The sequence below is a fragment of the Bison bison genome, unplaced genomic scaffold (genome assembly GCF_000754665.1).
Source record: "Bison bison bison isolate TAMUID 2011002044 unplaced genomic scaffold, Bison_UMD1.0 scf7180017864286, whole genome shotgun sequence".
NCBI lineage: Eukaryota > Metazoa > Chordata > Mammalia > Artiodactyla > Bovidae > Bison > Bison bison.
Window position 1 is genome coordinate 3,191,904 of NW_011494858.1, and position 13,217 is coordinate 3,205,120.

The following is a 13,217-nucleotide window of genomic DNA, read 5'->3' on the forward strand; positions in this document are numbered from 1 at the left end:
ACCTACTGAAGTAGGCCCCATTATGCTAAATGTGCCGTCATGGACCACAAGGTTCAGAGAGGTGAAAAGAATTGTCCAGGAGATGGGGCTAGAGGGTCTGGGCTGGGGCCTGAGCCCAGGTGCTCTGCCTGCCCTGGGTTGTAGATGGCCTGGATGGCCTATGGCTGGTGGAGGGTCCCTAAAGGAGACAGGTGTTGATCAGTTCCCCTGAGGTCAGGCGCCTCTCCCTGGCAACCCTCCTGTGTATCCTTTCCAAGACAGGGCCCTTGGCAGGGCTCCTTGCCCCTTCTCATCTGTTTTCTTTACCAAGGACCCAGATGCAGATGGCAGGAGGGACTGGCCATGAGAAGCTGGACAGGGGGGTTGAAGGAAGAAGACTTCTCTTGGCTACACAGGGTGGGTTACCTTCTCTACCCTGGAAGCCACATCCTCTTCCGTGATAGGAGGTTCATAATAATAATAAAACTCCACTCTTGTATGCAATTTATAGTCTCTAGAGCATATCGGCATGCCTTAGTTTGCTTTATTCTCTCACTAATAAGTGCTAGGCATGATAGTAGCTTATGTCTCAATAGCAACTGATGGTCTAGAAAGCACCTTAATCCCATCTATTTCACTTAATCCTCTCAACAACCACTTGAGGTATGAGTACTCCCATTTTTTAGGTTAGCAAGACTCAGAGGTCATAATCACCCAAGGTCTCCGAGCTAGTGAAGGACAGAGATGAAATGGACCCCCCAGCCTTTAGCCCACAAGGCCAGGGTTTTCCTACATCACCACAGCTACTTCTCAGGATTGTGGGCACTGGGACCAACCTTCACATGCTTCCATTGCTGTTTGGAAACATACTGTCACTAATGTTGAAAGGGTGAGCTACCCAAAGGCTCAGAAGATGCAGGACAAGGATGCACTGGAGAGTGTGTTGGAGCAATGGTCTACGGCTTTCTGCTGGGCTATGCAGTAGAACCTTCTAGTTACTGCTCATGGAGAGCAGTGTGAGTGCCAGAGTGGCAGAAGAGCCTTTGGGCTGTTTATCAATCAGTTCAGAAATACAGGCCCCCCGTCTCTTATCTGCAAATATGAAATCCAATGGGCTACATGTGTTGTTTCCTAACTGCTATGAGGCTACTTATGTGGTATCTGCACTATATTGAGTTTCTAAAACCAGATTCTGAGTTCTGGAGCATCTCTGGACCCAGTGATTTTGGATATGGGGCTGTGGGCCTGTGTTTCAGTATCTGATGTTACTGGGGCTGTAGTGCATGCCAGCCCTGCTCACACCTGTGCCACTGGATTCTGTACCATATGATGTTCCTGGGGCTGCTGCCACAGGGTACCACAGGGCACCATGCCACCTTTGGGTACCACACTGGCCTCCGTTCTCCCTGCTTAACACCATGTCTCCAAAGCCAACTTTCCCTACCCCTTTCTGCCTCTTTCCTGTCTTCAAAACTCCCATGAGTAGACTTGTGTTAAGAGAAAAATAACAGATTGTGGTTATATGTTAAGGGAAAAACAATTGACTGAGTCTAAATTACACCCATGTGTGAATGACTAACAGCTACTATCTCCTAAATGAATTTCTAATTGGTGCAATTACAAGCAGTCTGATTGTGTGAAGAAATTAGGTGGATGATTCGGTGCTGAAGTAAAGTTTCAGCTGCATCTTTTCCCCAGTCATGACCAGCCTTTACCCAGACCTGGGGGTAGAATCCTGGCTCCCTGGGTTATCAGGGCCCACCTCCCTCTGTCAGCACTCGATGACAGTAGACACCAGGGGCTTTGCTGGTGGCTCAGATGGTAAAGCATCTGCCTGCAATGCAGGAGACCTGGGTTTGATCCTTGGGTCACGAAGATCCCCTGAAGAAGGGAATGGCAACCCACTCCAGTATTCTTGCCTGGAGAATTCCATGGATGGAGCCTGGCAGGCTACAGTCCATGGTATCACGAAGAATGACTAACACTTTCACTTTCAGACTTACTGCTGGGAACACCATCTCAGGCCTTCCTGACTACTGTTCTTGCTGGACCACCAGGGAAGGCAGTTATCTCTTAGCTTTGGGGTAGAAGACTGAATATGGTACAGTTTCATTTTCACAGGTGTATCCTGTAGCGAACTGTGGCCTCTGGCCTGGTCATGAGGCATGGCCGTTGGGTAACAACTTTAGAAGAGTTAGAGTGAATAATCTCTGTGAACATCCTTTCTTGGAAATTACTCAGTGATTAATGGAGCAAAGACTTAAGGGACAATGGTCCATGCAGATCAATATATAGATTTCAAATTCCTGAGGAGAGAGTTGATTTATGGATGAAGGAAACAATTCATCATACTTGGCAAATTTAAAATAGCTCTCTTCCCAGAGAATAAATGAAAAATTCATTTCTACCCTCCGTTCTCTGAGAATCCACTCAACCTGCTGTTGTATCAATTTTTAAAAAGTGTGACAAGATCCATAAATTTTCTGATTTTTTTCCAGGAAGGATTTGGGTTTCCACTCTGTCCCAGAAAGGAATGAGGCTTCAGGGGAAGTGCCCAGTGTCACTTTGTGGAACCAGCACCATCTAGAGGAATGGCCAAGCAGATGGTCAAGAGACAAGGGGAGGTGGTACTATGGACTCTCCCCAACCCAGGTCACCCACTCCCCGAAAGTCAGCCTCTCAGGTTTGGTGGAGAAAGCAGCACAGTCAGGCCTGCCTGATTTTATGTGGCTGCCTGTTTAGTGACATCCAACCCTTTTCTCATCCTTTCTTCCAAACCACCCTGATTATCATCACAGGGCTTCATGTGGGGATGCAGATGAGGTGCCTAATTCTGATTGGTCAGACAGGAAGCACCATGTGCCTTGCGTCTTACAGCAGAGATTTCCAGGCAGAAAAGAGGAAGCACTGTGGGAGACAGAGGAGCATTCCAGGGCTTGGAGTACCAGGGAAAGGCCTGGGGAGTCTGAGGGGTACTGCAGACATGCTGGGGTAGCCTGTGGGGTTGATACACCAGGCTTGCTGTGAGGAGTGGAACAGATGAAGCCGGAAAGAGCTGGAGCCAGGTGTGAGGGCCTCCAGTGTCATTAAAGGGGCTTAGCCTTTATCCTGAACTAGAGGATCATTTTGTAAGGTTTTTTAAACAGAGAAGCAATTTTTACTTTTCGAGAATTAGTTAACAATCCCTAATTTAAAAGAAATGTGAGAGATAGAAAGAGAAAGAGGAGAGAAACAGAGAGAAGAGGAGAGGAGAGGAGAGGAGAGGAGAGAGAGAGATAGAGAGAGAGAGAGAGAGGCTGCGGAGGTCTGTTTTTGAACACAGATTTCAGTCCTAATATTACAGTCGATTATTTCTGATGTGAATCATCCCCATCCCTATTCATTCGTGATCACTTCCCTACTCCATAGGCTACCCACCAGAGAGGACAAGCAGGGGAAATGATGGAAGGTGAACCTAAGCTGGTAAAATCTATTATTTCTGACCTGTGCATATTTCACAATATGTTTGGAAGAGGCAGGAACCTAAGTGACCATGATTTCCCCAGGGAATTGGGCCATTCACTTGTAAACAGAGAATAGAATACAGCAGGAGATGGAACTGGGAATGGTGTGTGACTTTCTTTCCCTGACTGAGACACTAGCTAATGTGAGAAAGAGTATGTGTGTGTATGTGTGTGTGTGTGTGTGTAAAATGTGGGTCAAATTAGAAAAGCTTATATATTCTGATGTATATGTGTACACATACATACATACATTTATCTTTATATCTGATATGCACAGAGCATTTTACAAAGTGCTTTTACATCCATTATCTTTTTGAATCTTTACAACAACCCTGAGACCCATGTATTATCAGTATGTTTGAGATAAATTGCTAGGAAGTTCATTGACTTACTCAAGATCTTAGAGCTGTGAGTAAGGAACTTAGACCACCATAACTCAGGGCTAACTCCAGTAATCTTTCTAAGAAAATTATTATTGAGATCCTACTTTCTGAACTCAAAGTCAGGATACTTGATTTTAGACCAGGTCATGGTCTTTGGCACTGGAAAGATACTAGAAACTTGGGAACATACCGTCATTGCTATTATATCCCAGCCGCCTTCATTATTAAACTTTTTATGAGTGTTCTTTTTATGGTTCCTTCAATAAATCTTAAAAATACACAAAGAAGAAAGAGGGTAGGATAATTTCGACTCAAGTTTGTAAAAAAATTTATTGCTTATGAGACCATAATCATCATCATATTATATTACAGGCACTATTTCTTTTTTAAAAAAATTCATGTTCTCTCCTCAAGGGGAATAAATTCATGCATTACCTCGAACAAGAAACAGTATAAGTAGGAATTATATATACCAGTATAATAAAATACATTGAACCACACAGACTTATGATAAAGCAAGTAGAGGTTATTAAATCAAGCACAATTTGTTGTGTGTGGTGTCTTAAATCTGATTTTACAAAGAGACTGTCCCCAGAGGGGAAAGGCTCATAAATAAAAACAGAATTTAGAAGCAGACGCCAGACTAAAACTTCTAAATTCTCTCCTTAGATCATGTTATACTATGAGAAGTCTATAAATTCAGATGGTATTTGTTTATTTCCTTGTAGAACTGCCTCTGCAGGATTGGGACATACGGGGTTCTGTCTTTAGTTCTGACTGAAGGTCAGTATAAGAATCAGCCACATGAAATCTACTACTGCATGTGTCTGCATTATTATTCACTCCTCCTCTGGTAAAACTCTGAGGGAAATTTCCTTTTCATATTTTATGCCAACAGAAACTTTGGCCCCTTGAGGACTGACATTTCTGTTCTGATAAAACTACCAATTATGTTTTCCCTTTTTTGCCTCATTGCTAGAAAGCTCAGAGTAACACCCCTGTCCCTTAAGATAAGCATATTTGCATTTTCTTCAGTGTTTGATTTTTCTATTTCTATTTTATGAAGTCATTGTTTATGTCTTTAGTTAGTTGTAAGCTGCCTTGGGTCCTTTTGGAAAAGAGACTTGAATATAAGCGAAGACATGAGTAAGACTGCAAAGACTCCTCCGACCTAGACAATGCATCGTTGACATGTCTGGGTGTTGCCAATAGTGGTCTTTAACCTAGGCAGCGATAACCACTGCTGGCTGACATTCAGTGATGCTGCAGCTGTTGAGGGCTCAGCGGGGGAGGAGCTGGAGGGGAAGCAGGCAGTAACGCAGTGATGGACGCTGCCATGGTTTGGCTCTATGCATCCATCTGTTTATGAACGTCCTGGTCCACTGAGCCTTTCAAGAATGCGTTGCCTTGGAAATGGAAGAGAGAGGGTCCCCAAAGGACAATGGCTAAAGCCAGGCTGACTGACTGCAGGGTGTTACCCTCTGCCTCCACTAGGAGGAGTAAGGTTATAGTTGAGCTTTCTTTCTATTTTCTATGCACATGCTGAGTAAGAGACAGGAAGGAAGAGAGGCTGTTTGCAGGAAAGGACCATGAGATGGCATTTTTCTTTACCATGATCTAAGTGTTTCGTATGTACAATAGCAACACCCCAGGTATGAATTTATGGGCAATTATACAGGCAGCAAATGTGTGTCCTTTACCCAGGGGGGCTGTCTCTCATTAAAATTTGACTTCAGTTTAGTGAAGTAACTTTGTTCACAAAATACAAATAATGTAATACATTGTCTTTATTGTCTGACATTACAGATTCGTTTTACACTTTCCTTTTTTTTTTTTTTTACAGACCATGGGAATGAAGGGTAAAAATGTGTCCAGCATTTTGCAAACATTCTTTGTTACACACAAACACGCACAATGAATAATAGGAAAGAGAATACAGAAGAATGAAAGGGTACGTTGAAATCAGACAGGCTGTGGTTGTCATGGATCCATGGAAATAATGTCAAACTTTTTGATAAGACTGGCAGGTGGGATATATTGTCATACACAGCTCGGTACATGCACTGGGAATGAAAGCTGCTTTTATTTTGTTTTTTTGTTTTATTCTTATTGTATTTTGAGCACGTTGCTCCCTCTGCTGGCTTCTGCACCAGGCCACGTGGTCAGACAGAGGGCTTCAGTTCAGCTACAGTTACAGAGCCACAGGGTTCATATTTCCAGGGAAGATGTATGTAACCCCTTGTGAACTCCTAGAGCAGAAAGGTGCTTGGTGATAAGATAAAGGCTGAAAGTTATCTATTCTTTGGAGATGATCGTCAACCAATGGTAGGTATATTCTAGTCTGAGAAGTGAACAGTTAGAGTTCAGTCTTTCTCTTATTAGACTGAGCACTTAATGGTGAGCAGTGGGGAACAGGGCTTAGTAATTAGGCAATGAGAGGAGATGTAACTGGCTGATTTTTACAAAAAGAAGTTCCACACCTTTTCAGTAAAATGGAAACTGAACTGAACATTCACAGGATGAGCGGATGTCAAGGTTAGCTTCTGAGTGCTAACTGAGGTAGAACCTCAGTGGGTTCCATCTAATGGACCATTAGTAATTGTGGTGAGTGTCTTTCTATTAAGAGAAGGGTCTGATCAACGACCCAGAAAAAGCATGAGACTGCTTTGAAACTTAGACCCTGGAGCTCTAAAGAGTTTCCAACAAATTAAATATGTTCCCTGTTCTAAAAGATGTAATAGCTCTTCTTTTGATGTTGATGGTAGTTATAAAAAATGCTAAATTTTATGTGTCTCAATTCAAGCACTACATTGAAAAGGAAGCAAATTAGTATAATTTTTTTTTTCTCTTTCCAAACTGAAGCATGAACATACATTAGAGGCAAAAGCAATGAGAAAAACGGCAGGACGGCAGGCCCCTCCACTGTTAGTTAAGACCTGCAGTAGGGCACATAACTTACTCCCTGCTTCAATTCTTCTTCCTACAGAAAGATTGAATCAATAATGGTTAGGTTACCCAGGGTTCCAATAAAAGCATGTACACAGTGTGAAGGAATAAAGGTGGGGGAAATCAAGCCTCTTCTACCTTGGGTACTTAGAGTTCCAAGTCTATTTAGGTATTTGAAACTATGGACCTGTCTCTTTCCTCCACGTGTCTAATCATCTTTCAACATGATTTCTCTCCTTATCCTGCAATGGGTACATCCTGATAGAATAGACTACACTCAGGCTACAGTGATGCCAAGATGGCTGGTGGTAAACAGACTCCTCTCCCATTGCTAAAGCGACAGAAGCATAAACGTAGAACCAGAGGGCTGTTTTCAGTTCCCTGTCATTCAGTGATGGGAAAGATGGGACAGGTCCACTTTATTTGGTATATGTGGGGGAAAAACACCAGAAAAAGCGTGTCTGGATCATCAAATGAGATAATAGGGCAGAAACAGCAAGAGGTTATTAATTATCTGGTCCTGTCTTAACATGGGCTTCCCTGGTGGCTCAGATGGTAAAGAATCTGCCTGCACTACAGGAGACCCAGGCTTGATCCTTGGTTCAGGAAGATCCCCTGGAGAAGGGAATGGCAACCCACCCCAGTATTCTTGCCTGGAGAAGTCCATGGACAGAGGACAGATAGTACAACAAAAACTGAATTTTATACTTTATATGTCTGATACAATGAAAAGTAAATTTTGTTCAGTAAAGATAAAGCATTTCCGATACTGATGGCAGGAAAAGTCGACTACAGGAATAAAGAATAAAGAAAAGAAAAGAAAAAAGAGTGTTACATTTTCATCAGTGCCTGGGAGACAGTAGGTTTCAACAAATATCTGTTAACTGTTATTTAAGTTTTGAAATTAAAAAATAAATACATAAAAGAAATGAAGGGAGGGAGAAAGAAAAGTAAGAAAGAGAAAGGGAAGGAAAAGAAGGGAAAGGAAAGGGAAGAAAGAAAGAAAAAGAAAGAAAGAAAGAAATACAGAAACAATAAATGATGGGGTGTCAGGGATATAGGGGAGCCATAGACTGAAAGATAAGACATCTTGTCTTGCAAGTGAGCTGTCCCAGAGACTTTGTCTGTGTTACTCTAACATAAGCTTTAGTTCCTGCCTTTGGCATGTCACTGGTTCATGCTTGTTTATATCAGGCAGGATGGCCACAGAGCACCAAAATGTCCACGGGAGCCATCAGGGACATGTGGCCATACGAGTCTACTTTGAGTTGAAATGCAACTTTGTGCACACTGACGAAGGGACTAAGATTTATGAAAGAAAGAATGCCAGTTCCCAATGAGAATTATTATTATAACACTCTGCAGACCATCCTATTACATGCTCCACTTGTAGAAAAGTGAAGGAGATATTCCCATTTATGCTTTGCATTTGAAACCCATAGGAATTATGTGACTTGCTGCGAAAGCCACACAGATTTGATAACATTTACTGAAATGAAAAAAGTTACTCCTCTTAATAAAACTATAATCACCAAAATTATTTTAATGTCTGTATCTTCATTTTCTGAATTACATATGAGCTTCAGTTCAGTTTAGTCAGAACTGCTGAAAGCTATGAAATGTGAAATATTTTTGAATAAATTCAGTTTTAGTAATATTACTTCCAAGGACAAAAGGAACTGGAAATGAGCCAACTGGAAATAACTTATGCCATGAAGGTCGTCAGTAGTCTGCTTCCATGAAATAGATAAGAATGAACCCTACAATTGATGTTATCATTTGATGTGTCTAAGAAAAGATACTAAAACTCAGTTTGAAACCACTTTTTGGGGGAGGAAATCACATATATAGTAATTGGAAAAACCATTGCACATTAGGTGCAAATTTTAAAATGTATTTTATTTATTAATTTTTTTTTTTTAACAAATGCCATAGTCGTAGGTTTAGGAAATAGCTATGTGAAACATCTTACCTTTAGTAGTTTCATGAGACCTTCTAACTGGACCATTAGCTCTCTCCGGCTCTCCTGGAGGGCAGACATTCTCTGCTCCAGCTCGTCCTTGCGCTGTCTAAGAAAGAAGTAGTAGTTGTCGTTAGAAACAGCACTCAACTCACTGAGCTAATCACGTTTCCCAGTCTTGAGGCAGGGCAGCGGTGGACACTAGAAAAAGGGCATCTCTGGGTCTTTGACATGGTTACCTGGCAGGGAAATGTCAAATGAATGCACAGTTATAGCTTGTTAGTCATTTAGTTGAGTGTGACTCTTTGGGACCCCACGGACTGTAGCCTGCCAGGCTCCTCTGTCTTTGGAATTCTCCAGGCAAGAATGCTGGAGTGGGTAGCCATTCCTTTCTCCAGAGAATCTTCCTGACCCAGGGACTGTACCTGAGTCTCTTGGAGAAGGAAATGGCAACCCACTCCAGTGTTCTTGCCTAGAGAATCCCAGGGACAGAGGAGCCTGATGGACTATAGTCCATGGGGTCCCAAAGAGTCACACATGACTTAGCGACTATCACTCATTCCTGCATTGCAAGCAGATTCTTTACCATTTGAGATACCAGAGCAGCCAGGTATATGTTTAATTGTTAAAAGTCACAGTAAAACAAAATTAAAATCCTACTGGATATTTACCCTCATCTATCCTGAATTAACCATTTAATAAAATATTTTCTGAATGCTAATTATGTCATGGGCTCTGTGCTGTGCCACTGGGTCCTCAGATAACAAACAAAAACCAAACTGCCACTGAAAAAGGCCAAACCCACAGATCTTCCAAGGCCAAGGACCCTCACAGAAAATACTGATTACTTTAGTGTCTGGAAATCAGATTTAGAAAAGTAAAATTTTCATTTTTAAGAATTGTTCAATTCTTAGTATGCAATGTGGTGCCTTTCAGAGGAGAACTTTTCCTTGTACACAGTTTTATAGTCGATCTAAATTTTCTGGTTTGGGTTTGGCTGCTTAGAGTGAAGTCAGAAAAAAGGAGTTCCTACACAATTGTTGCAATAATCTACAAGGTTTGTGTTTGCTTAACTTTGTTTTGCAAAACTTCTATCAGCTGTCAACAAGAATGAAAACCACGAAGGACACAAATACTAATGATCCACATTTCTGAAGTATATTTTCCAAATCGATTTCAATCTCTTATTTCATGATTGCTAGTGAAAAAATGATATATACAATTTATTCCTTGCCCCAAGGACTTCTAATTCTGAAATATTAGAAATTATATTTTTAAAAATGTATGGATGCCTTAACCACACATGTGTTAATGTATGAATGGACATGTCTAGCGTCAATGACACAGGCATAATATTAAGTGGAGCTTATAGCAGGGGCTCTGAAATGAAAAACGGACCACATAAAACTGTCACACTGGGTTAGGTCAGTGACTCATCCCGTTGAAAGATACTTTGTGGGAGGACAGGTGATGGATATAAATGAGACGTTTCTAATTTGCTTTAATATAGGCTTTCTCTATAATGATTTATGAATTTAAAATTTATAAACATGTCACTTTTAAAATATATTTGTATTTTTGACTTTTATTGCTACTTATAGTTTATTTTGAGAGAAATCCTTCTGTTGATTTTCTTTACAATTGCCCCTTTTCTGAATCTTGAGGATAAGGAACACCATAATTTTATAGACCTTAATGGTACCCTATTTTAGTCTTTTGTCTTGCTGGTCTGTAGAATTCTAATTCTGAAAAAGTCTTGCCCAATTCAACAATATTCTTCAGTGACAACTCCATTAGCGGTTTTTTCCTTTGACCTTGTCTGCACATGGTGTTCCAGCTACATCCTCGGTAGGGCTTGGCAGAAGGCAGATAATGCTTCTGATTTATTTCCAGTTCTCGTCTAGATGCTGTTTTGTAATTTTTGGCCTTTTGAGAGCTAAAGGCCAAAAGCACTTTGAGGGGGAGGTTAAAGCAAACTCTTCAAATTATAGATAAGAAGTATTAAAAGAAGCATCTAAAAACCATCAGAAAAAATTAACTTATAGTAATGTATAATTAATCAATATTGAAATAGCCTTATTTGTATTTATCTTAAGTAATACTCTTTCAAAACATGACATTTACTCTTTCATGCGTTGCATTGAAATAAATTAAAAAAATTTATTTAATAATGTCTTCTCTGTAAGTGTTTACACCAATGGTTACCAAATGTGGGTTTGATAACAAAAGTGTGGTGCAGCCTCCAGCGTTCCAAGGAACACTGAGAAAACCTGGACTAAATAGTGATTTTATTTTCTTAGAGCTAAATATATCATCTCTAAGAGAATGCCTTTTATTCTGATATTCTGTCAGATTATTTTTAATTTTGTGTGTATTAAAACCTACTTTCTTTAGGAGAATGTTGGGATAATAGGCAAAATTTTTAATATGAACTGTATATTGCTTAGTCACTCAGTTGTGTCTGTCTCTTTGGACTGTATGACCCCATGGAATGGAGCCCACCAAGCACCTCTGTCCATGGAGTTCTCCAGGCAAGAATATTCGAGTGGGTTGCCATACTGTCTTCCAGGGGATCTTCCCAACCCAGAGACTGAACCCAGATCTCCCACATGGCAGGTGGATTCTTTACCATCTGAGCCACCAGGGAAGGCTGAACTGTATATTAATAATAGATAATCATAATAAATATCAATATTAACTTTTCTGAGTTTGATGATGATACCATAGTTATAGAAGAGAATGTCTTTCTTTCTTCTTAGAAAATATATACATAAGTATTTAGGGGTAAAGGATTTTGATGTCTGCATTTTACTCTCAAATGGCTCATCAAAAACGTGTGTGTAGTTTACATATGTAAACATATATAGGGAGATAGAGAAGAGTGCGACAAAATGTTTGCACTCCCTAGGTGAAGCGTAGAAGGGAAATTTAGTGTGATATTCTTAAAAATCTTCTGTAGGTGTGAATTGTTTTTCAAAATAAAATGTTAAAAAATATACTGCATTCATGAAACATGCTAACAGGTGATGGTAGTTGAAAGATGTCATTGTAGGGAGTTTCCTGGTGGTCCAGTGATTAGGAATCTGCCTGCCAATGCAAGGGACACGAGTTTGATCCCTGGTCCAAGAAGATCCCACCTGCCATGGAGCAACTAAGCCCTGCACCACAACTACTGAGCCTGCGCTCTACAGCCTGTGCTCTGCCCCAAGAGAAGCCACTGCGATGAGAAGCCCGTGCACCGCAACGAAGAGTAGCCCTTGCTTGCTGCAAACATAGAAGCTTGTGTGCTGCAACTAAAGCCTAGTATAGCCCAAACAAAGCTGTTACCTGGTGAAACAAAAAGTGCTTAACTTTGTGTTGTTTCCCGCCACCAACAAAAAAAAAAAGAAAAAATTAAGCTGGTCTAATGAAATTCAGTCCTGGGTGTTCATTGGAAGGACTGATGCTAAAGCTAAAACTCCAGTACTTTGGCCACCTCATGCAAAGAGTTGACTCATTGGAAAAGACTCTGATGCTGGGAGGGATTGTGGGCAGGAGGAGAAGGAGACGACAGAGGATGAGATGGCTGTATGGCATCACCGATTCGATGGACATGAGTTTGAGTGAACTCTGGTTGTTGGTGATGGACAGGGAGGCCTGGCGTGCTGCGGTTCATGGGGTCGCAAAGAGTCGGACACGACTGAGCGACTGAACTGATCTGAATGAAATTCAGGTCTGGAAACCACAAACCTGCATCAGAGATTATAATTCCCCAAAAAAGTCTCTTTATATTAATAAGTTTTCTCAAAGAATAATCTCATATACCTTAAAAAGAATGCAACTTTGGGGTATATAATATGCTTATTTTTTTAGACAAGAGATAAATATGAAAATTTATAATTGTTTTTCTTCCCATTTGTAGTGTGAAGTTGCTTCACAGTTTAATAGTTTCTTCTTTATAGGAGATGGTATTGTCTTTGCAAATACAGTTCTTTAGCTGTCTCTTAATGGTTTTGCAGTGGGAAGGCTCACTAGATCACCTTGCAAACTTTCCCTCAGATTCCCCCATCCAATATGGGAAGGAAAGACCTGGGGAACCACATGGAATGCTGCAGGCCTTTCTCAGCTTCATCTGTGCCTATTGATTGCCTGTATTCTAAAAATTAATATTAGGGCAAGATCTTTGACTCATGTGAATCTGACTTGCCAAGCTAATCCACTGTGTTAACTCGGTATGTAACTCTCATCCTCCAGTGGCTTCCTGTTGTGGGACTGATAGCAATTTCCTCAAGATGGTCCGCGTGGCCACACAGCATCATAGTCTACCCCCATCTACATCTACAGCTCCAGCTCTTACCATGCACCTGTTTGCTCACTGCATTCTAGGTCAACTAAGCTTTTAGTTCCAAAAAAGATACCAGATTTGCTCTTGCTATTTGGTGTTTGTACATATAGCATCTATCTACC

The 13,217-nt window shown here is 41.0% G+C and overlaps 1 protein-coding gene across 10 annotated transcripts in view; it reads right to left on the reverse strand.

Moving 5' to 3' along the window:
• DTNA (dystrobrevin, alpha) overlaps positions 1-13,217 on the reverse strand; it is a 322,724-nt gene that overhangs the window by 18,803 nt on the left and 290,704 nt on the right. For 5 of the 10 annotated variants that reach the window (XM_010849771.1, XM_010849768.1, XM_010849772.1 and 2 more), the window contains one exon: positions 8,784-8,880. In XM_010849771.1, the coding sequence (XP_010848073.1) occupies positions 8,784-8,880 (97 nt within the window). Of the gene's footprint in view, positions 1-5,689; positions 6,846-8,783; positions 8,881-13,217 lie in introns of those variants that run through there. The other 5 variants (XM_010849766.1, XM_010849767.1, XM_010849769.1 and 2 more) reach the window with 2 other exon arrangements.